The 24,362-nt window shown below is 44.7% G+C and overlaps 1 protein-coding gene and 1 pseudogene across 1 annotated transcript; one reads left to right on the top strand and one right to left on the bottom strand.

Annotated features, from left to right (window-relative positions):
* Positions 1 to 171: 171 nt before the first annotated feature.
* On the bottom strand, positions 172 to 20,912 carry LOC111839867 (uncharacterized). Its single transcript, XM_023804160.2, has 9 exons — positions 19,643 to 20,912; positions 17,691 to 17,915; positions 14,765 to 14,923; positions 9,580 to 9,642; positions 8,192 to 9,211; positions 7,783 to 7,971; positions 7,443 to 7,544; positions 6,988 to 7,158; positions 172 to 2,864 (listed from the first exon to the last, which is right to left on the bottom strand). Exons 1-9 carry the CDS (start codon positions 20,477 to 20,479, stop codon positions 2,829 to 2,831), a joined length of 2,802 nt encoding a protein of 933 aa, XP_023659928.2. The 5' UTR covers positions 20,480 to 20,912; the 3' UTR covers positions 172 to 2,828.
* On the top strand, positions 20,229 to 24,341 carry LOC111839847 (proteasomal ubiquitin receptor ADRM1-B-like; annotated as a pseudogene).
* The last annotated feature ends 21 nt before the right edge of the window (positions 24,342 to 24,362 follow it).

Below are 24,362 nucleotides of genomic sequence, written 5' to 3'. Positions count from 1 at the left end.
CGAGCAACGGCTGACTCCAGGAAAAGGGGAGGAGCTTGCCCTAGGTCCCACCGAGACGTGAACTCAGATTACTGGATTCTGCTGACCAGTACACCATGGGACCTCTCTACGAGAGAATGGTGAAGTAATATTTCTCCAAGGTCAAATATGTCACTTTTCACCTAGACAATGTTCAGTTCAACATTTCTTTTATTAACTTCTACATTCTGTGCTGTACATTGTTGTGCAGTCCCATTCTCATCTATCCTTGTTTTTTTTTTTTTTTTTTTTTTTTTTGCTTTTTTTGAGATTCAGAGCCTGGGAAGAAGGTGTGTTGAAATATTTTTGTCCAGGCAAAACAGACAATATTCGGTGAACAACTGGTTAAAAAAAAAAACAGTCATAATGAGCTTTCACAACCCAGATGAATGTGTCTCAGTATTTTAGCTGAGAAACTGCAATAAGGGAAATTCCTGGAGATAGTCAGACAGTCACTTTCTAGAGAGAGCACTGAATGTTTAACTGAGGGCATCTCAACAGGGATTCTTGAATGACCTTGTACTTTAAGATCTTAACCTTATTTGTAAACCTTAATCTAACCATTTAGATCTCTGTCATAGCAGACTGGTTCAGCCTATCCACTGATGACTTCTTGTCCAATAAGCACATTATACTACAATATCTTCACCCTTTTATATATACTCCTCAATACTGACACTTAGTGGTTAGTTTATATGATGCTTCATGTTTTTTTATTTTTTTTATTTCCTTAATTCTTTGTCATTCAATCGTACTCCCATTGTTCTCTCTGCCTAAAGGGCGGCGTTTAAACAAAACAATGATTTTCCTCCTTGATGCAGAATACATCTGCAGAAAGTTCCTGTTTTTTGGTGTCATGTTGCAGTTGACTGTCTCTGTTAACTGCAGGCTTCCAGTGAAATGCACAGTGAAATGACGTACACAATGGCCTTCAGTAGCTGCATCCTTGGGACCAGTTTGGAGTGTGCAGCCAGATCAGGACTGATTAAAATCTACCAGCAACACCCAAAGGCTTTTTCACCAACTCATTTTAGCTGCAGATCTTGTATCATGTGCTGCGTTTGAGCGAGTCTTGTGTCCAGCAACGGCTCTGTGATAGAACTGTTTTAATCCTCCACCAGGGCGTGAAATTCTGTGATGTGAATGTCATTATGGTATCTTAAGGTCTCCACAATGATGGGAATTGAATCTCTGTGCCTTCCATATGTGCGGCAACAGTTAACTCAAACACCGTCAAATGAAAATGGGTGTGGAATCTTATCACTTATTTTTCAACCATGAATTCAAAATGATTCTTTTTCCTGTTGTGTTGAAAGCTCTCTTTTCCTGGGAGTTGACAGTTTCTTCACTGTTCCCTATCCTTTCTGAAGACTGATAAGCTGATACCCTTATTCAAAACGACTTCCACAGCAAACATCATTAAAATTTACTGACTGATGTATACTGACATACAACTCTGGAAAAAATTAAGAGACCACAGCAAAATGTTTAGCTTCAGTCATTTCTCAATTTATAGGTATGCGCCTGTGCAAAATATACCTTATTTTTTGCAAACTGCAGCCTGGTTCTCTGTTTCTCAATAATGAAGGGCTTCTTCCTTGCTTTATGGGATTTCAGTCCTGCTTCTAGGAGCCCGATACGAACTGTCCTTCACACCTACACTTAATGTCTCCCATTTCTTTTGAATGTCACTTGATGTTGTCCCCCGATTCATGAGAAACTGTCAGATTAACGATCATCTCCGGCATTAGAAAGTTGCTTCTGCCCTTTACCTGGATGGTTTCTGGTCATTCCCAGTGTCTCCTGCTTCACTTTATACTTATATACTGCCATCTTACAAATTTTGAACCCAGAAGCAACCTGCCGCTCAGTGTAGCCTTCTGCCAGCAGAACCAGGATTAAACCAGGATTTAACAATGCATATTCTTAAAATATATGGGGTGGTCTCTCAATTTTTTCCAGAGCTGTATGTATGAAGTATACACCACAATATGGCACTAATTATTCCCCGGTTACCTGCCTGACATATCAGATATGGGTAGATACAGAGGACCAGCAAACCAAATGGCGATCGTGACTGTCTTGTATATTCTTCATGGCTTTTTCATGGTGAAGCTGTCTATAGTTAACCTCATGCGAAATAGAAGTTCATTCCTCATGGGTATATTTCCAGAATTAAAACTCCCCAACCTGCTGTTGATGAGTATTTAACACAGACTGCCTGATGGAATGGTAGCAGAGTGTCACAATCAGAAGTGTTTTCAAGTTAATTTTCCTGCAGGCCCCCGATCTGCTCAGCATCAGCTCTGCATGTTGCCACTACCTCCCGGAGCAGATAAGGCAATTGAGTGAGAAAAGCTGGACTAATATCAGAATAATGCAACAAACTGGCTCTAATTTATATGCGGTTACTGCCTGCTGAACTGTCATGCGGGATTCATCCGGTCTGAAGTGTCCAGAGCTCAGTGGATCCCTCTGTGTAGCTCCAGACTCCTGCATCATTCAGCTCCAGCAGAGCAGCCAGAACAAGTCAGGAGCCTTAATTAGCCTGCTGTCCAGCCAAGATGGGCCTGCAAAGACGTCCCTGCCGCTCCTGTAAGTTCAATGTCACCTTTGCGTGCCACACCGGAGGATGAGCTGGTCCCGAGTGGCTAAGAGTCTTGTCCTAGTTCTAGTTTTTGAGCTCATGGATATGGGCTATGCCATTGTGCAGAGAGGGTGCATCTGTCAAGCTTCATGGACCTCAGGATCAGCAGAACATGAGGAGTCACCGTCCACTGGGCAGAAGAAGCTACATCTGAAGACACCTGTCAGGTCACTCTGTGCTCCCGCTGACATCGTTTCTGCTGAATGAATAAAAAACAGAAAACGGTGAGTGGAGAGTGCTCTGGTACCTAGCCGTTCCTACGGGGCTCATACTTCTATGTGTCTTTAGTAGGAATTGTATAGTGTGATCAGCATGAGGCCTCGGTTCCTGTGGTGTTTTGGAACATTTGGGTTTCAGGACTCAGATCCTCTGCTTAAATTCCCCTGGGTATGTAATTAAAAGCTCCTGGCAAAGATCCTCTACTTTCTGGGAACAGAGAGGTGGGGAGGGGTTGTGCATAATGAGGGCCCCATTGAAGTTATTTTGTCCCCATCCTGGAAATTATGCATGACGGGCCTGTCTGTACACCCTGATGGAGTTCCCCAGAACTGAGGAATATGCCCTTATCTGTCAGCACAGTTCACCTTAAGTGAAGACATCTTGTCCTTCCTGCCAGCTACACTAAATGTGTGGGCAAAGCAGACACTTTTTATGGGATGCGGACCCTGCTGACTTTTTCCTGGTAATTATGTAGGTTGCACTTGGTTTTTGCACAATGTTTATCTTTGCTCTGCTCTGATGAAAACCTCCACTGTATAAAGGAAGTGATTTACTATTTGCTCTCATTCTATGTCTCTTTGAGCAAAAGCTCCTGCTAAATAAGTGTTAAGCAACAAGCAGCGAATGCTGAGGGACACATTTACACAAATCACACACAAGAATGGGACTGTTCTTAATGTTTTTGTGTGCTTTACTGAAGCCCCCCATCACCCTGACTAGGAAAGACATCTGCGACATGTATGGGTGAAGCTTCCTGGGGTTACAAAAAATGTTATAAAAAGGTTCTTGAAAGGTGCAGAATGCTGCTTTAATAAGGGGCTTCAACAAACTCGTATTTCACACAAGGCCTCTTGCAAAAAGTTATGAGTACACATACTACTACAGCGACATGTACTTCCTTGGTGCTCAGGCCTGACAGTTTCCCTGTGGGCTGATGGGTTTGTGGGCCAGCCCTGTCAGTACTTATGATCTTTGAGTCCTTTTCACATGCACACAGATCTCTCCTGTCTACAAGCAGCTGCCAAATGATCATGGATTAAATGCACACAGCAGTTACACACAGCTTGGTTTCTTCCACCTCACCTCATACTAACGGAGACAGATGTCTTTAAGTTTTAGCATCGCCAGTCAGCATTGTCTCACTCCTCTATGGAGGTACTGGACCTCTGTCTGGCTGTGATCAGTGCTGACCCTATTTGACCTTTCTAGCTAGATGTACTCATGCTTCATGCAGACATCTTCATGACAGAAGTCAGATACACTGCAGAGTCTTAGCAGTTTAGGAGCCGGAAGTATGTGGCAGAACAAAGTAATCAAGGGGGGAAAAGAGCAGCCTTGGGGACTGGAGAAATAGAGTATATGGGGTATATTGATTTCGGTGAAGGGAGGGTGCTCTGTTTTTGAGGCTGACAGACGGGCAGAGGACTGCCCATAACCATCTGTCCCTCCAGGGGCATGAAGAATCTTCACATGATAGCCTCCAGCACACATCTTTTAGCAGAAACCCTCCATGCCGCGCGGGTTAAAACCTCCTCTGGGAGTGTCATTGGGCTGGGAGACACACTTCATGTCTGACTCACAAACTGCCATCTCAAGTGTTTTTCCCAAACATGTTAAGATTAGACTCTTTTTTTTATATTCATCACAGAATGATGAAGATCTTGGCCTCAGCCTGAGCACCATTCTTGCTTTGTTTTACAGGGACATCATCTTTGTGGTTTGGGAAAGTGCTAAAAATCGACCTGCAGGTTTTCAGGCTCAGCTGCCGTGATCTGCTGTTTTGCTCTTGTGCAAAACCACCTCATAACCCAAAGAAAATATATGTAAGATGCATTGAAATAACTGGATTGTGTAATTTATTATAACACTAGAAAATACCTTTTTTCTCTGTGCCAGATATGAACAAATGCAAAGGAAGAAAATTCCTGACATTTGCACCCTCTCGACCCAAAATCCAAGTGCAAGGTGCCCATGACTTGTATAAAGAAGCAAAGGATCACTGTCATCTCAGGCAGCATAGGGAGAAATGGCTGCGGTTCAGCCTCATTACAGAGCAACGCTGACCTGCTGAATAGTTTCTCTTTCTCCCTAACATTATGTCACAAAGTATTGCTGATTTTTAAGTAGGAAGAGAAGCTTACATTATAAACCTGCACAGCACTTAATTCAACAATTCCAAACAATTACACTGGCCTTGTTATTTCAAGGGAATGCAGTGCAGGTTACTACAGCAACTGGAAGCCCAAAGCCTTCTCTGGGTCATCTGAGGGTGTGCCCCATCATTTAGGGTGTGCTGCAAGGGGACTGTCCCAGCATAGGCCGCGGGGTGGAGGCCCCAGGACAGACCCATGATAGAGGGATTATAGCTCCCAGCCGGCTTGGGGATGTCCTGGGATCCCCCAGAACAAGCCAGAGTCTGTGGCCTTGGCAAGGGAGGCCTGATCTGACGTGCTTAGCCTGCTGCCACCACATCCCTCACTGAGAGAAGATGGATGGATGGTTGGAGTATCTCAATGTACTTTATGAGGTAAAGTAAAACTTCCTTCCTAAACCATAATTTGTTCCCTAGAACATCTTAGATGTGATTAAAGGTAAACAACAACAAAAAATATGGTAGAATTTTGTGCAGCAGTCTACCACCAGAATTCATATCAGTTACCCTTGGAGCTCTGTTTGTTTGGTCTAGACTATATATTATAAAGAACCTGATTATCTTTAATAAACATAGCTGTGGAAGCCATTTCTTATCTTGTATGTGTGTCTCGCTTGTCCTTAACATCTTCACCTCTCTACCCAGCTTATTTTTATACACAGGGCACTGCAGATCTGGCATGGAGAATTTCCATCAAACTGTGTTATTATTTATTGATTACTGTAGAGTGTAGAACATAAGAAGATAAGAAATTTAGAAACAAGAGGAGGCCATTCGGCCCATCAAGCTCGTTTGGGGAGAACTTAACTAATAGCTCAGAGTTGTTAAAATCTTATCTAGCTCTGATTTAAAGGAACCCAGGGTTTTAGCTGTAGACTCTGCAGTAATGAAATATTTGTCCTCACTGACCCAGTGGATTTCAATGTGTCCAGATACAGCCACTCACTAACACCAGCTGCCAGGATGTGGGATCAAACATGTTTGTCTAAAATTGCTTTTGTACAGTAAAATCTCGTTATAGCGGACTCGCATATAACAGAATTTCGCTTATAACGGACAAACAATTTGGTCCCCAGGGCCACTTTTAGCTGTAGTTTTGTTCGGCTATAACGGACATGCAGGCTCCGCCTACAAGGCGCGTGGCGTGCCGGTGATATCCAGCGCAGATACGTAGTCGGGATTATTAATAGTCACGCATCTGCTCAGGTAGAGTTGGATTACTACATGTACAATATAATAATCTATACCACAAGTGTGTCTGCTGGGATGTGGCATGAGTAAATGGTGTCCTGTAGCTGTATTCTGGGCATACAGCAACGCTAGATATAACAGACTTTGGATATAACGGACTGTTTTGCCAGGTTCCTTGAAGTCCGTTATAACTGGATTTTACTGTATGTATGGGGGTGGCATAGGCACGGGGGCCAATTAGCCTGTATTCGGAAGTCATTGCCATTTTGGAGTCCAGATTAAAAGTGCCTTTTTCTCACCCTTCCCAGAGTCACACCAAGCTTCCAGGCTAGGATCCTATTCACCGTGTTCATGAAGGCAGCCTGCATAGCCTTGCTATATAGAAGAGGCTGCTGCAGACTTTATTGTTTATTGTCATCGTCTCTTCTCATAAACCAGGGCCATGTTCTCACAAGCACCCATGACCAGGATGTCCACTGCTGAGGAACACCACTGACGTCGCTCATTTGTGGAGGCAGGGAATTTCAAGCTTGCTATCCTACCAAAAGATCTGTCAAAAGTACAACGCCGGCTCCCTTGATGGGACCTTTATGGAAGTACCTTGAATACCAACTCACCAGCACATTTTGTGTGCTGTGGAAGAGCAGGAACACTAAGAACCTGTAATACATTCAATCGTAGACTGAAGTTCTCCCCAATGATATGGCTGACATGCTTTTGGGGACTTGGTGACAGAGTGAGGACGGTGGCTATAGCTCACCTGGGCGATGAGTCCCCTGAGCTCTGCCCGCTCCACCTCCCAGATGGCCTTGGCCTGAGAAAGCTGCTGAGCCAACTCCACTGACCGCTGGTGCTCCTCCTGCAGGGCAGCGCTCAAGCTCTGCAGCGCCCCCTTCAGTTTCAGCACAGTACTTCCTGGGTCAGTGCTCCCCTAAGCATGGGGACGATAAGTGCGTGTCATGACGGGGTGTGGGGGCTGTAGCAAAACCACTGTATTTCAGCATGTTATGAAGTGATTTTTCAGCTGCCCTTCATCCAGACAATATATGCAAACTTCACACACGTATAGATCAGGGCAGGATTCAAACCCCATTTCTGGAGGTTATAAAATAATAATAATAATAATAATAATAATAATAATACACCCACCATTTTACTTCTTTACTAGCAAATTCAAATAGAAAGCTGCATAAACCAGTCACCCCCAGTGGTCACCTGCTTTCTTCCCATTGGATAGAATTCCACAGATAGCTCCTCCCACGTGGGAACAGGCCACTCCCCCTCTAGCAGCTGACAGAGGTCCTTCAGCCCGGCCATCTGCAGAATCCATTATTTTCACTTTTATTCATGTTTAAGTATCACTTTGCTCGCTCCTTCATTACCAGAATTAGCTGTTTATCTGCCTCACCATGCATTCCCAATTTATATGTACAATGTTTAGTGTAAGTTTACACTATTTAAAAGTGTTGCATTAATCTAGTTTGAATCCAGGATATTCCATTTTTTTGCTGTGAGAGTGATCATACCCCCGCCCCTCCCCCCCCCAGCTCCTGACCTGGGGGCCGGCGTTCCCATCTGGGTCCCGTGCCTTGCAGTGCCGCCACTGCTCCAGGAAGTGGCACAGTCTCAGTACCAGCAGTCTCAGCTCCTGGGACTCGCTGTCTGGGCCCTGTGGCAGGGGAGCCAGCGACCGTGCTGACAGCCACGCCCGTGTCCCCGTGCACGCCCGTGTCCCCGTGCACGCCTGCAGCGGGAGAAGAGTGCTGGACAGTGAGATGGGAGGAGGCGCTGACCTAATTCATAGCTCTGTCTAAGCATAACAATCTACGATATTTTTTGTTTTTTAACAGGAGCTACAGAAGACTATCTCAGGACTTATTCCAACAGCCTTTTAGAGGTAATATGATTTTGGGAGGTTTTCTCTGAAATTTAGACATGCAGGGTGATTTGTTCCGGAAGCGTACCATTTGCAGCCCTGCAGATTCCCCAACTGGGCAGCTCAGCATGCTCGCCTGGTGCTGCAGGAGGGCTACGGGCTCCACGCTGCCGCCCTCGGCCCCGTCTACCTGCCCTCGTCTAGGGCTGCACTGCGCCCCCACGCCCTCAAGGAGGCCAAACAGGAGCACCTGCAGTGCCTCCAGCCTGCTGGCCAGGGGCATCCCAGAGGAGAGGAGCGGCTCAGCAGACAGAAGACGTGTTTGCCGGCTGGCACTGTGTCCCCTGAGCAGCTCTAAGGCTGAGCTGATGAGGTAGGCCTGGTTTTGAATGACCATCCAGGCCTCCCGATCACTCAGTCTCATGGGACCACAGTCTTTTTCTGCCATCTTCTCTTGCTCCTCCTGGGGGTCCTGCTCGCCCCCCACGGGCCCCTCACGAGACATCTGGCTCCCAGTGAGGTCAAGGGCACGGGTTGGATCTTCATGAGGGTCTCTCCATGTCTGGCATCCACCACTGACAGATTCTTCTAGTGATGCCTCTGTCAGGACAGAGCAGCTTTCCTTGGAGAACACTACTGAGTCCACCTCAAGGTCCAATCTCCTCCCTAACTGCTGGTTCTTCTCCTCCACCTCTGCCAGCGAGCACCGCAGGAGTTCAGTCTCTTCCTCCATAAACCGCAGATGTCTCCTGAGCTCCTGAATGCTGTCCCCCGGCTCCGGCCCCACCTTCTGGCCCCTCATCTCCTCCATCTCCGCCCGCAGGCCCCGGTTCTCCACCTCCAATTCCACGATCCGTCGGCTCAGCAGATTGGCTTCCTCCTCCACCAGCTTCAGATGAACTTTGACCTCAGCTTCCCGGGAATGGGGGGTGTTGTCTGGGGCTTCCTCAGGTAGGGGGGTGTCCGCGTGGCCGTACAGTGATCGGAACTTGGCCAGCTCCTCCCGCATGGACTCGCTCTCCTTGGCTGTCTTCGTAAGCTTCTTGCACATGAGCAACGTCTCCTCTTTGGCGAAATGTAGCTGGCACTTGAGGTCGGCCATATCATCCTACATGTCACAGGGAGACAAGCGTGACATCACGCTGGGTCAGTGGGTGTCAACCTTTTATTCAGTTTTCATAACCATTAATGAAATTTCGAAGTGCTGTTAGGTGTACGAGGTACATAGGTACAAAAATAATGATTTACATGCGGGTATGTGTAATGTCTTTGTGTTCCAGTGGAATTGAAGCAGGGTGGGTATTATACTGCTTGATAAAATCTTCTAGGTAGCTTTCAAAAATATGCTAAGAAAAATATAGGATTGTTCCAAAGGGTGGGAGGGGCATATCATTTAGGAGAGTTTGTCCTTTTGTCGCTGTTCCTGTACAACAAAGGATCGCCGTGAAGTTGGACACAGACACGAGTCCATCTTACCTGGGGGGTCTTCTTCTCCGGCTTGCTGGCTGAGCCTTTTGCTCTTCTTTTCCTCAGGGAGTTCTGCCAAGCAAGGGGACGCTGTGTATAAATACACGCCGCAGTATCTATGGTAGTATTATGGTAGTATTATTTACTGTCATTTGTTATGAATTGTTTTGTTTGGAACTCTGATCTGCAGGATGCACAGAAGTACTAATTTCATTGTATCATGCATACATGAAAAGAAAACGCCTGGAAGCCACGATAAAGCATTGAGATACGACCTGAGAACCACCTTTCTTCAATATATAAGTATGATCTATCTACTTCTAAAATCCACCCCTCATATATAATCAAACTTCCAGCATTGAACATAACATTCATGGGACTGGACTTGTGACAAAATATGTTTCTTGTGCAAATCCTAGCAAGGCTCGGGTATTAACATATAAACAATAAAATAATATGGATATTCAATAAAAATCATGCTCATTCAAGTTGACCTGTCACGTTATTCACATTATTGATGACTTTTAACCCAATGATAAATGAACCCAAACGCCACACTGTAATTTTACTCATTCTGCCACTGATGACACCGTTGGACTGTCTGCTGCACATGGCTCAGCTGCTTCCATTTCCAAAAAATGTGCAGACTCAGAAGGACAGACATTTAATCTCCGAATATTGAGTGTATTCCGATACCCTGGCTGAAACATAAGGATTACAACCGACTTGAGATCATTACCAAATGGGTCTTTTTAATGGCAACAGAAAAGGTAACAGCAGGGTTAATAATAGCCGTGAGTCCTGAGCCAGCTCAAGCCCTGGTGTCCAATTACAACCATTAGAAAAATGCCGCCCAATCATGGACACTTTTAATAATGCTACGATAATTCAGTACAAGAATTAGTGGTTGGAAGACGGATGGATAGATTAGTCGTTAAACGTTAAGAGATCTTACTAAAACATGGCGTTCTGAAGCTCCATGGCCATGCAGATGGACAGGAGCATCTCTGTGGCATCTCCTTAGATCACGCCGGGTCCTGGCAGCTGCTCACTCTCATTCCCAGCTGCTCCCCTCCCACCGAGCCACAGATATTATCTCTCCACTCTCCCAGGCCTCACCCCCCCCCCCCCCCCCACTCCCATGATGTGGAGCTGAAGCCACAGGCTCTGCTCTGAGTACCATGTCCCAAAGACTGAGTGAGAGGCCGTCACTAACCCTTTGAGCACCATTGATGAGACCGGGGAACCGTTCGCTGTGCTCAGCTGCCTCCATTTACATAAAATCAGCAGTGCAACCCTCCTTTCCAAGCCAAATCCAGGCCCTACAGAGGGGAAAACAAGCAGCGCCCCCTAGCGGGTGGGAGGAGTCTCTTAGTAAACATTAAGGTCTTTCCCCTCGACTCTTTGACCTTGGCAGGCTTGAGGAGGCAGAGGGGCCACCTCATAGTTTTATCTACACAGCATAAGCTCAGAGCTGCCTCTGCTACAGGGTGTCACTGGGCACCGTGTATGAGTGTGTAGGCCGTGTGTGTGTGTGTGTGTGTGCTTACGGGGGTATTTTCCTGGTTACCTATGCTGCCATCTTCCAAGGCATCACGTACCAGAAGATGCACTTGCATAATTTTTTCATTTGTCTTCTACTGTCATTATGGATAGATCAACTTCCCTACTGGTTCTAACTAAACATTTTTAAGCTGCTTGGATTTAAACAGTAAGGGCTCAAGAGGGATATTTCCCAACCTCTTTATATAGATATAAAACTCACCCTAAACCATGTGTAATATCCATCTACAGAGAGCCTTTTGAGATTCCTGACCGACAAGAGCCAGGAACAATGCTGTAAATCATGATTCTGCCATCCATTTAAAAGAATTTGGTCAGATATTGTTAAGTCAAAGCATTCATGTTATGTGCCACACTTCGACAATAATGTCCTGTCTAGGATTTGAACCCTCTAGCCTCGACTTTAATGTCATATTGGGAATGCGACCAGCTGCCTGCCGACACACGATACCCTCTGTCTTTCATCTCTTCTCATCTCTCTCTCTCCTTCGGGGAAAGCTAAGCTCTTTCATTATCGCTGAGCGCCTTGTTGCCGGGAGCCTGAAGTGGATGCAAGACCCAACGTTGGTTTCCATTCTCCCCAAAATTACCCACCCCAAACCCCTGAAAATCTGTCCTTTCTCATAAGTCACCAAATTTGGATTAAGTCCTGGCTACGTACAGGGAATAGGGGATGGGGTCTGAGATCAGTGTTGATCTCTGCTCTCGCTTATTCTGTCTCACACACAGATACAGACATGAACAAACATTCCTACTCCTATGCTTTCCCTCCTTTTACAGACAATGGACAGAGCATTGCCATAACCCTTAGCATACTGCCAGATTTTACAGAGTATTTGGGGGCGGGGAGTAGGCTTTGCAGGCAATACGTCTGATGAGAAAATAAAACATTGACCAGTTTTTAATCCTTATGATCCTGGTAAGGAGTCTATATCCCAACTTGTGCAAGAATAGAGAGTCACGGGAAATAAGTTTAAGATGAAAAAACCTACCCACCCCAAGTCAATGTGAAACAGAAATACAACTTTTATAGGATAAACCAGGCATGCATTTCATGTAAAATGTGAAATCAACCACAAATTGTCATTAAATTACAGACATATTTTAAATGCCAGACCACTAAATGATAAATGCCTTTGCATAAGAGTGTACTGATAATATTCATAGGCAGGTCTATAATATATACAGTGACTTTAAACACATAATGATGTTGTTACCATGGAGATGGACAATGACTCCTCTGGTAGCTTATTTGCATTTTCCAGATGATAGCAGCTCAGAACCAGGTTCTCAATCATTCAGTCTGGATGTGAACCCAGCAGGAGATTCTCCCGTCAGTCACTCTCTCAGGGTTAGGGTTAGGGTTAGGGTTCTGGGAGACCCATTTTCTCTCTCTGCAGCTGGCACTCTGGACCTTGGTTACTCCCAGACTCACTGTCCCTGAGAATGAGGAAACCTTTGAAGGACTCAGTGGCTCTTGGAGTCAGTGCCCCTGGTCTTCTGCACCTCTGCTTTATCCTGCCTATTGCTCAGTGACTTTGATTCGAGGATTTCAACACCATCAAAGCATCAGTAGAGCAATTCCATGACACACAGTCAGATTCTCACCTTATAACAGTCACATCTTGATTCACCTCACTGGAAACAAGACAGTTCATGTTGAACTGACTGATTTATGTTTATAAATATATCTGGGTGTGTATGTGTGTTAAAACTAATAAGGGAAAACCACAGGCCAGCTCTTCTGCTGTGTTTAAAAATAGAGAGCCTGTGGAATCCTCCGTCTCATTAACCCGGCCTTCCTCTCTCAGCACACGCAGGCAGCAGACTGTGAGAATGTGCGCTATGGCGAGAATCCTGCCCCTGTACATCTGCTGCTATGCCACCCTGCTCCACCCGAACCCCAGCTGCTGGACCTGCTCATGACCCGGGCAGCTACACAAGGTCACAGCCTCAGTCACTGGAGGCTCTGTGGGAATTAGGGAGGGGCATCTCTTACACATCACTGCGGTGTATGGGTTCTATGGGGAAAGAAGGTGGGGGATCCCCACATCACAGTGAGGTAGGGTTTCTATGAGGAAAGAAGGTGGAGCGTCTCTTACACATCACAATGAGGTAGGGGTTCTATGGGGAAATAAGGTGGAGCGTCTCTTACACATCACATTGAGGTAGGAGTTCTATGAGCAAAGAAGATGGAGTGCCTCTTACACATCACATTAAGGTAGGGGTTCTATGAGCAAAGAAGGTGGAGCGTCTCATACACATCACATTAAGGTAGGGGTTCTGTGAGCAAATAAGGTGGAACGTCCCTTACACATCACAATGAGGTAGGGGTTCTATGGGGAAATAAGGTGGAGCGTCTCTTACATATCACATTGAGGTAGGGGTTCAATGAGCAAAGAAGGTGGAGCGTCTCTTACACATCACATTAAGGTAGGGGTTCTATGAGCAAAGAAGGTGGAGCGTCTCTTACACATCACGGGGAGCATGACATTAGAGTTTAAACACATTTATCCGAAGACAGGCTCAAGTTACATTTAACCCTGGATCACTTCTGGGCACGCTGGAACACCCAGCCTTAAATTTGCACTGTACTCCATTAATACAAGAAGTAGCAATGACAGTCAAAGTGGATGCCGTGTTTGGCAGTATTTTTATACTGAATCTAATGCTTTATGAAGTAAAAGTTTCCATCGAGTACAAGTAGTTTTATAACAAAGGGGGAAATCAGGTTCATTTGACACTGGCATTATAAGCGAGGGGTCTCATTTCCTACATGCTCTCCGCCACCTGCTCCCCCCCGCTCCCCTCCCAATTTTGGGTCCCTTTCTTTATTTAACAGTTGCTATAAGGTAAGCTGATATTCTTTACTTTTATGCCTGACTGCAGTCAGCAAAGCAATGGAGCTGCCTATGGTCATAAAATGGATTCTGTTAAGATTCCCAGTTATGTTTCAGGTTACGCAATGCAGCTCACCTGGTATACTGTGAAAAACAAAATCATTCACTTTCAAAAATGATGTTTTATGTTAAATCAGCAACAAGTGAATGGCTTTAAAATGTTGGCTCACAAAAGCATATAAACACTAAAAAAACACAATATCACAAGAACAAATTAATTATACGTACTGACTAAATTATTAATGTGTAATCTGCTTCAGTTGTATGTCACTTTGGATGTAAAATCTAAAATAAATAATTGGAAACCAGCTTAGTTCTGAACAAAACAATGAACATGTTTATTTATAAAACTGGTAGTCGTTCTTCAGAGTTACTCAGAGTAGCACTTTTTTACCAATTAAGTTTTTCTGAGTACATGCAACAGGGTTGCCAACTTTGGTCAGGTGGCTGGTGTGAGATTTTCAATTCAAGACAAGTCTGCACACATGTATGTGACAGTTTTATTACCTTGTAAATAGTATGTAAGGTTCGCAAACGACCCCAATGCTTTTGATGCAGCTAATTTTAGGTCTATAGGGGAATGATATAGATTTGCTGTAAGATTTCTGGCGTAAGCGTAAGTCAGAAAGCATGAGTGTCGCGCCAGATGCGTGAGATTTGACACCCATGTTGTAGTACTTCTTGTTCTGTTACATCCTTTAACTGATCCAGGATCAGCATGCCAGCCATACCTCCCTGGCCTTGTCCGCTTCAGCTCGCAGCACCTGGTTGGCCACCTCCAGGTCCAGCACCTTCTCACGCAGCTCTTGGTTGTCCCGCTCCAGTCGGGCCCGGTTCAGCTCAGTGGCACTCAGCTCTGCATGTAGGCGTACTGACACATCCCTTGCCACCTGGAGCAAAGGTGGGGTGGGGGGCACAGGATTGGAGTTTCAAAAATATGATTTTTTTTGTCCATCATCAAACTTTTATGAAATGTTGTTTATAAACAGCTCCAATAATATGCCTTTAGAAATCCTCCAGTCAAGGTTGTCTGGTACTTACATTTCCAATGCTTTTAAAATTCTATAAATAATAATCTTGTTATCCTGTAGGGGATTAAAGTGTTTACATTTGTGTGGGCATTAGTGAGGTCGTGCTGTTTTCACATGTCTCACAATCCGACGGCCCTCCCCCGTCTTTAAGCAGGTCAGGGAGGTAGCCCCCATGTGTTTTCTCAGCTGTGGAGTCATGTTTTACAGCACCCTGTAAACAGGCCGTTCACCGAGCCGCCTGAGGATTCTCTGGCTTTGCCTTCTAAGGTGCTGCGTTCAGAATTCCAGCGTTTATCAGCTAGCGTGAGCTCCTGAGCAATGGCCCATTGGAAAGCTGGCCAGCAGTCACTCATGGTACAGTATTACACAACTACTTGGGAATTCTTTGATTTTCACTTATCTCTTCTTGCTCTCCTATGAAGGCAAAGCTTACAATGCCTTTTCACTGGCATATAGGAACCGACTCGTACCTGAGCCGTCCTGCAAAGTGAGACTAGTTACAGCACAGTTCCGAGCCGTCCTGCAAAGTGAGACTGGTTACAGCACGGTTCCAGCTCGCTTCAGTTTGCCACTGCAGAAATACAGACACAGTAAAGTCGCCGGATTTGAGGAGTGACAGTGATTTAAAACTGAAAAGATACTTATTTACTGTTCACACGGTGTACATCAGGATTTACTATGTGCTAATTTCCACAAGTCTATGAGAATTGCTGTCTTATGTTAGCATCAAAGGCATCAAAACGATAGCGGACTTAGCATTTGCTTGCCTGAATTTACATTAGGAATCCATTCCGTTCCATTGTTCTATGGTACTTCTTTAAGTAGGTGGCTGGAAATTTTCAAGTTCTGAGTTATAAGAAATGCATCAATACAATGCAATGCAATGTAACTGGTAGTGAATAATATATATAATATATTTTTTCCTTCAGATAATCCATGCAAGAACACTGGTATCTGCAGGGCCCTGTCAGCACAGGTTCAGCTCTGGTACGACTTTACAATGGAAAACCGTCAGTTCATGGTTTGGCTCGGGTACAGCTCGGTTCTTGGTGGCAGTGGAAAAGCGCCACAGGGTCAGAGCACAGGGATTGCCTGCTCATGCCCACAACCCCAGGCTACTGCAGAAACAGCTCCCACAAAGGACGAAGCATTATTTTGCACCAAAAACGATTGCAGTCCTGTGACACTTCTGGGGTGTCAAAGACAAATCACCTACAGGTTCCATGTTCCTGCTAACATCGACCCATATATTCCAGGTACACTTTCTATTTTTAGCTCAATTTTTACCACTGCATTTCAGGTCAAAGTCATTTTTTCAAGAGCAGAACAGCAGCAGTGTTCTGGGGTCTCAAACCAGCACCCCAGTGGTTCAAAGTCTGATTATCAATAGCTGTATAAATCATAATCAGTTCTGAATCGGACTCCCTGTCAGCCTACTAGAGGAATACATTACACTGTTGATTTTAATTAATTTAGTGCTATTCCAAAATTTGGAAGAGATCACTCTTATGAGCCATCTTCAGCAATCAACAAACGTCTGGTACTAACTATGGTGTTAGAGCTTTTTATTTGATTGGGTTCATCCTTGGCTTTCCCTTGAGTGGCACATTGATGGGCTTCAATCCAAAGTTTGGAAGTGGAACCTTATCACTGTAAGTCAGTTAGCTATTTCTCTTGAAAAGTAAAAGGGCATCATGACCAAAACTGCCACTGCTATATTTCAGTTTCCTTCACATAAGATTAGATTAGATTAGATTAGACTTCAATGTAATTTGAAGGTGATTACTGTGCCTTAACTGAGTGGTACTTTCTACAGTACTTTGGTAAGCTGTGTTTAAATGTGTTCTACAAATAAAATGTTCTACTTACTTGCTAATATTGAAGAGATTAGGGGCATATTGTGTAGGAACAGCTGCCTTTACTTATGTATTACTTATGTAGACCAGTGACAGTACCGCCTTAATGTAATAAAATGCTGAATGACAAATGTGTGAAAGTGGAGGACAGCCATAGAAATGGTGCAAAATTGTCTCTGTTCTCTAGGCGGTCTTTGGGTAAAAACCCTGCGCCGTTTTCCCTTTGCTTTGGGAGCAGTACAAATTGCTGACTCAGCATGCATATTGTGTCTCTTTGTCATGAGTCCAGTCAGTGACAAGGTCAGTACAATGAGAAAGATGCACAAGACAGGGCCTGGAAGCAGCAGGTTACATGCAATAAATAACCTATATGGAAAGTAACCAGGACATCCCAGCATGCTGAACCACACTTTCATGGGTGTCTGCAATCATGTGATTAAAAGCCATTTCCTTGTTTGTGACCCCCCCCCCCCCCAGCTCACATTTACTATGATCATTTTGAAGCAGCGTTTCAAATGCAGCTATTTTTGACCCCTGACTGGGCTGCTGTCCTTGATTGCAGATCTACAGCCTGTGCTGCTGGGGACTGGAGAGAGCATGTGCACAGCTGGAGGGCCTGACCACAGAAGTGCAAGGAGTTTTTTTTCCTCTTTGCCTGAAGGACACACAGCAGTGCGTGTGGTGGGGGGGGGGGGTAAATCTGTGTCCCCATTTACACAATTCCCCTCCTTCCTTTACACCCCCCCCCCCACCCCCCCACACACACTCACCTTGATGTCCTGCTCCAAAGCGCGGACCAGCTCTCCATCCACCTGCCCGGTGCGAGCCACACGCATGCTACGTCGCTCCGCCTTGCGCAGGCGGTACTGCAGCACGCGGCATGTGCGGTGGGCACGCTCCAGCTGCGCCCGCAGCTCCTGCAGCTGCCCCTCGTCCTCCTCCAGGAAGGCATCCCGCATCTCCAGCATCTCCGAGCGGAGCTCCTGGATCTCATCCTGTACGTGATGGAGCAGGCAGACCCGTCAGGAGGGAGAGCTCTTTGGTGGGGGATACGCTTTGTCTCTGTGCGGTGTTGGGTAACGCCGTCACGGATCAATGGGGACGAAGGCCTGGCTCATGTGTCTTTTACTGAAAACAAAGATGCCGAAAGCATACGGCTCTATGGATAAGCAAAAGTCAATATTATAGCAAGTGACTGATAATGTTTTATAGTAATTCACTTCAAGTTTTACAGTGTGACCAGGCCACATGATTTTATATTTTGAAGTTTTAAAAAGATTCTAAAGTAACACAGAGAATGCATTCTTACTTAAGACCAATGCTGGTACTCTCCTCAGATTCAAGATAAAAATCTTGCTATCTTCCAACAGCTTATCCTGTTCAGGGTCATAGTAAAGCCAGGCATTTCTCTATGAAATTTCATTTTTTTACTACACCCAGTAGCTCTAATGGCAAGACATTGTCAGTTTGGGTAAAACTAAGATCTACTGTTATATAGATACCGAAATTTAAAGACGTTTAAAAACATTTTTGGTCAACCATTGTAGTGATCAAAAAATGTAACTCCTAACGCATTTTTAAGCATCAAAACGCAACATGATTACCGCTGTCATAATGTGACGTCAATTTAATTTAAAGCATATGGGGGTGGAATAAACTATACACATGCCAAATTAAAAATGTTTTATATGTGTTGGACACCAGCTTTGGAGGGAATATGATTTATTATTGAGCCCTGTCCTGACCTTTTAAGGAATTTATTTGATCAACAATGCAATCATCATAGGATTTAACGGAACGTTAACTATGTTCTCATAATACATCTGAGAAAGAAGACGGAATAAACCTCGTCAAAGCTGAGGAAACATACTCTAGAGCTTCGTGATAAGTATGGTAACAATTATACTAAGTGAAGTAATTAAGAATTAATGACAGTCCTGCAACGTGGTTGACTGTGCATTGTCGTTGTCTGGGTGAAAGGCCTTTTACAAACGCGGTTGTGCACAAAAATTCGGCTGCCTTGCGGACATATTCTAGACCTGTACCGTAAAATAACGGAAATGAACAGAAGGAAATGAATTATAATTCTTATTTTTACACGCGTTTTATACTTCTAAATGAGTGTAAGCTGCAAGCAGGAAAATCCGTGGTGTTTGTCAAGTGCACCATCTAAACATTTAGTTGTATGCAGTTTACACTGTTCAGCGGGATATAAGTACAAACCTGCATAGAAGTGATGCCAATTAAGGGCCGGGGAAACACCTATTACAACCTAATACATTTTTACAACCATCCATGAGTAAAACATGTTTAGCCTGTTACTAGTATAGAAGCTGTTTGTCTAACAACGAGTGACCCAGTTTCGCAAATCAGTGACAACTGAAATATTCAGTTAACTATGTATATAGTCGGACGCACATTCATAGCGCGACTTGTGGATGCAAAACAAAACAGGCCGAAAAAAGCAGAGATTAGTGCCGAGGGACCAACCATACATCCGAGAAACATGTAAACCTCTGTAGAATAGGTGAAGACAGGCAGGAATTAGGCTGGAAACGCTTCGGAATTAAAAGACAGATCTAAATTAAAAAAAACAATAAGAAAATAAAAAGGTGTGAAAGTGTGCCGCCCAAGTTTTTTTAGAAAACGGAAAAAATAAGGATCATAATATTTTGCGATTATTAGGCCTAACATGTAGTTCAAACAAAATGAGAGAGCTTACTTTTAGGTATTCGTTTTCAGATCTTAGTTCCTCGATCTCCTTTAGGAGATCCCCCTGGACCCCATCCATGAACTCTGCCAGGTCCGGTAACGTCAGGGTTGCGTTGACGTGATGCCGGCAGTAGAGTGAGGCGAAAGATCGCTCATCATTGAAAGAGATGCTACATTCCCTACGTTCCAGTCTCAGGGGCCGTCTGCCCTCATTCACCGTCAAGTTTGCAAACTGATCACTCGTCATTGTTCCCCTGGCGACACTTGTTCGTTCCCTGTCAGTTCCTCCGTCGCGAATGCTGTTTTCGGTGTCACTGCTTTGGCCATCCGTTAATAATTTGTTCTCCTCCGAAGTGCCCTCGGACACTGACGAGAAGCTGTCTGCAGGGGACAGCTTGCCAGGGGCGCAGTTCTTCCTCTGCAGGTCGGAGGCATCAGACACTTTCTTCCGACCATCAGAGTTACTGTGGGTTGTTGGGTTGCTGACAGCTGGCGCTGTAGTTTTACCTGACACCTTCCGTGTCTCCGGTTTTACTTCTTTTTCACTGACCGGACTGTGCTTAGATACCCGATTCCCCGTGTGCATGGTCCGGGCTTTAACACTGCATTTCACCGTACCGGAGTTTCCCCTGGTCTTGACAGAAGTTCGTGCATGCACATCCTTGGGTCTGGCAGACAAGTCGGCACGATGTGAGTTTTTCTGCTCGTTAACTAGCGGCTCTTGCCGCTGTCGCTGGTGAGATTTTTGCGGCTGCGGCTGTTTGCTGCTGATACCGTCCTGTCTATCCATCGCGTGTCTCTGTAGCTTTGGCACGACCAGATTCAGATCTACCTTTGTCTTCGTCATTCATTCCGCTTTAAGGCTGACAACAACAGTCAATAAATCTAATAGGCCTACATATAGTTTACCTCGCCACAATAGTAACTTTTTTATTTACATTTCTTAAACATGTAATGTTTAAGAAACTGTAACAGAGAGAAGAGAGGATGAGTGCTCGTAACTCCGTAGCAACTCGTTTGCCGGAGATATTCTTCTCTCTTTTGCTAAGTAACCCGTCAGTGACTGGCAGTCCAACGTGCATTAGGAGGTGCTTTCTCCGCCCCACTTCGCCTGTGACCAGTATGGCTCTGGAAAGATAATTTTCCTTACAGACTCACTATCGCCAATGATCTGGGACCCAGACTTGCCTTTGGAATAAAGAGCCACGAGTGTTTTGAACGAAGAATCCAGCCATTAACATGGAATCCCCTATTCGTCGCCGAGTTGTAGCGTTTTGTGTCCTCTGTGATCATATTATAGTTTAATGTACCAGGGGCTCATGACCCAAATTATTCCGAGGTCAGTAAATCACGACTCAAATTCACGGAAAAACTTTTATGCCTGGGGCGCGGGGGGGGGGGGGGGGGGGGGGAGGTATTTTTGGGCCACAACAGACCAGTTAACAAACACTGGTGTAGACAGATCTGTTATACATTTACAAATGGCCCTTTTAACGTATGGTTAGGTTTGCACTTACCCTATCAAAAAAACAGCTTTATTAACGAACCATAAAGTGAGTTATATAAGCAATGTACCGTGCATTATATATAACAGCAAATATCAAATAGCCTTTTTTTCCATTATGCTGTTTATATGAACACCCGCTGATCCGTGGATTAATTTAACTTCTACTTCACAGGAAGGAAAGTATGTCTCCATCTAGTGGTTGCTTGTGTAATTACGTTTGTGGTAATGGTTATGCAGTTGAAATTCGATGCCAGAGGGTGTCACTACATCCAGTTTAACCTTAACATACAGTATGTTATATGTAATTGAAAGGAATCATTTTTTGAAGATGCGTATTTTTGGGTATAAAACGTATGTCGAGATCACATTTGCATGATTCCAAATGATTTAGTTTTAGTGTCTGTTGTTCATGGTTTACTGTAAGTGTACATATTACATGTTTAAATGCCTTAAAACTCTTCTAGCCTTTGACACCTTATGGCACTGCACTGTGGGTCATAGTGAGGGCTTATTAACCATCTGTCTCATTACTGTCCGCTTGTCCCCCCTGCAGCACTGCACAGCAGTGAGCCAGTGGGCCCGCTGAAAACAGGGGGTGGCCATGTCATCAGGAGTGCCCTCCCCCGGCCTGGTCTCTGGCTCCCCGGGCAGCTCTAGCAAGAACCTGGTGGAGTTCCCTGCTGGGAAGATGACCTTGAAGGAGAACACAGTGACACCTGACAAGAGGAAGGACCTCGTCTGCATCCACCAGACTGATGACTCGCTTATCCACTTCTGCTAGAAAAGCCAAACATCTGGCGATGTCGAGGATGTGAGCCCTTGGTTTTAGTCCCATACCAAGAGCAGTATTCTACCTTCTGCTTAGGTTGTGGGTGCGAATCCCAGTACATGTATGGAATTCAGTTGAAATAACAGAAGTAACTGTAATGCTGCCTTATTTAATACCTTTTGTCTATGTTCTGAATTTATAGGGTAACATATCAATGTCTCAAATGCAACTTCTTTACAGGAAAACACCACACTAGTAATCCTGGGGGGCTTGTTGTCTCCAGACTGGATCTGATCATCCCCCCTGAAGACTGTGAGTTCCAGCGTGTGACTCAGTGCACCACAGGGGGGTGTGTCTACGTGCTGAGGTTCAAGGCTGGCTCCAGGCGGCTGCAGGTGAGCGGGTCACGCGTGGAGTGAAGGCAGTGTGGGGTAAGTGCTGTGCGCCGCCGCTGTCTTTCTCTGACGCAAAGTCCTTGCAATACTTTAGCTTTATAAACCGTGAAATTATTTTGTAAATCTCCCCTTGTTTTCCCATAGCAGAATCCATTGCCTTTGGGATTATATATCCAATAAACTGATTGCTTGCATGTTCTTATTCTGCACTGGTTTGTTTAATTCCATTTGAATTACAATTTACATGCTGCAAAACAGTCTGGATGGCAAACAGAATCGAGGGGGGCAGATGAGGGGGTTTCTTGGGAAATAGCAATATATATTGCTGGGAGGGAAAGCAGACCATGAGTGACTCAGTGCGGTCATAACCAAATGGATGGGCTGACATCAGAAATGGATGAATAGACTTTGCTGGACTGGTTCATAGGATTGTACTCTATGGGTTTGCATTTCAAAGGACTTTCTAAACATTGCAGGTGGGATAAATCTCCCGTTCCTCTGCATATGCTGATCTCTCTCTAGATTTGAAATCATGAAACCATTCTCAGAAATGTTTAAAATAATTACCTTACAGCCCTGTGCTGTCCTGTGACCACTGTGACTTGCATCACCTTTTGTTCCTATCCATGCTGTCTAACCACTTCATAAATGTGTTCTGGTTACCTTTTCAAAATCACAGGGTGAATTTGAGGTGTATATGTCACCAGCAATGGATGTGAGACCCTCCCACATCTCAGCTTCATTGGTTTTTGCTGTTTGCTAAAAGGTGTAGGATCCAGCACAAATATTCAAACATCCATCAGTCACAAAGCAATAATCACTCCGGTTTCCAGGAACCCAAGACGAACAGGGAGGAGGAAGACTGCCGCAAAGTGAATGAGTGCCTGAACAACCCGCCTGTCCCCAGATGCCTGGGGGGTGGCAGTGGGCCCAAACTGTCAGCTCTCGGGGGTGGGAGATGCCACAAAGCGTAACGTGGAGATGCACATGACAGTGCACTGTATTATCCTGGTCAGTGTAAGTATTACACATTGACACTATATCATAATGCATTGTTCAGGCAAACGGTGTAAGGCTTAATACACCTTAAGTGTTATTTGAATTCTATTAGACATTATTATGCTTTTGAATTTCATGTTTTCTGTAGGTGAAAATGGAATGCAGAGCCTTCTGGGTAACATGAGTCATAACCAGCTGATGCAGCCTTTTGTTCCAGGTGGACTGGGGGGGGAGGGTCTTGGTAAGTGGTCTCTTAGGTGATCATTCAGTCAGCAACCAGTATTGGCTAAATTACAGGAGAAGAAGGAATGTCTTTTTTTCCAGTGTAAATTGATTTAATTTAGCATTGAACTACATGCCACTTCAAACATTTATTTTAGAGGGCACACTTCAGAGGCTTCTTTTTAAATTTTATTTTTGTGGTGTGAACCACAAGCAGTGCCGGGAAACCTGCCTTTCAGTAGGTGGTCAGTGAGGCAGCGGTGAGAGGAGACCTATTTACCTACACTGTATGAAACTAAGAACATTTGAAATACTGCTGCTTATTCCTTCTGGTGATTTCTTTCAATGTACACCACTGAACCTCATACAGAACACAGCTAATCCCCCTCTGAGGTGCAGTCCTAAAGGCTTTTCCTACACAGTCCATAGCAATTCATAATTTCCGTGGTGCAAAACGTTTAATACAATACTCTGTTCTCAATTTCTGTTAGATTGCAGTAATTAATATTCTGCCTATTAGATCTTCTTAGCAAACCTAGTAATTGAATGTTCTTTATATTTCACTGTTTTATACTGAGCTTTAAAATCAGATTGGTGTATTTGTTAGTCATTAGAGATTGTAAGTGATTTTGACCAGACATTTGTGAATAATTTCAGTATGCATACAGGGTCTCTGATTTCTTTAGGTTTACTCATCGGCATCGTAAGCAAAGGCCCTGTGTTGCTGTCATGTGATGAACATCATGTGATCTCTGTATTTTGGTCTACAGGCGGTCTAGGAGCAATGGCTAGTTTGGCCAGTTTGCTGGAGAGTTGAGCCCCTCCTTCAAGCTGCACA

The sequence above is a fragment of the Paramormyrops kingsleyae genome, chromosome 8 (assembly GCF_048594095.1).
Source record: "Paramormyrops kingsleyae isolate MSU_618 chromosome 8, PKINGS_0.4, whole genome shotgun sequence".
Taxonomy (NCBI): Eukaryota; Metazoa; Chordata; class Actinopteri; order Osteoglossiformes; family Mormyridae; genus Paramormyrops; species Paramormyrops kingsleyae.
This window is presented reverse-complemented; position numbering and strand designations above follow the sequence as displayed.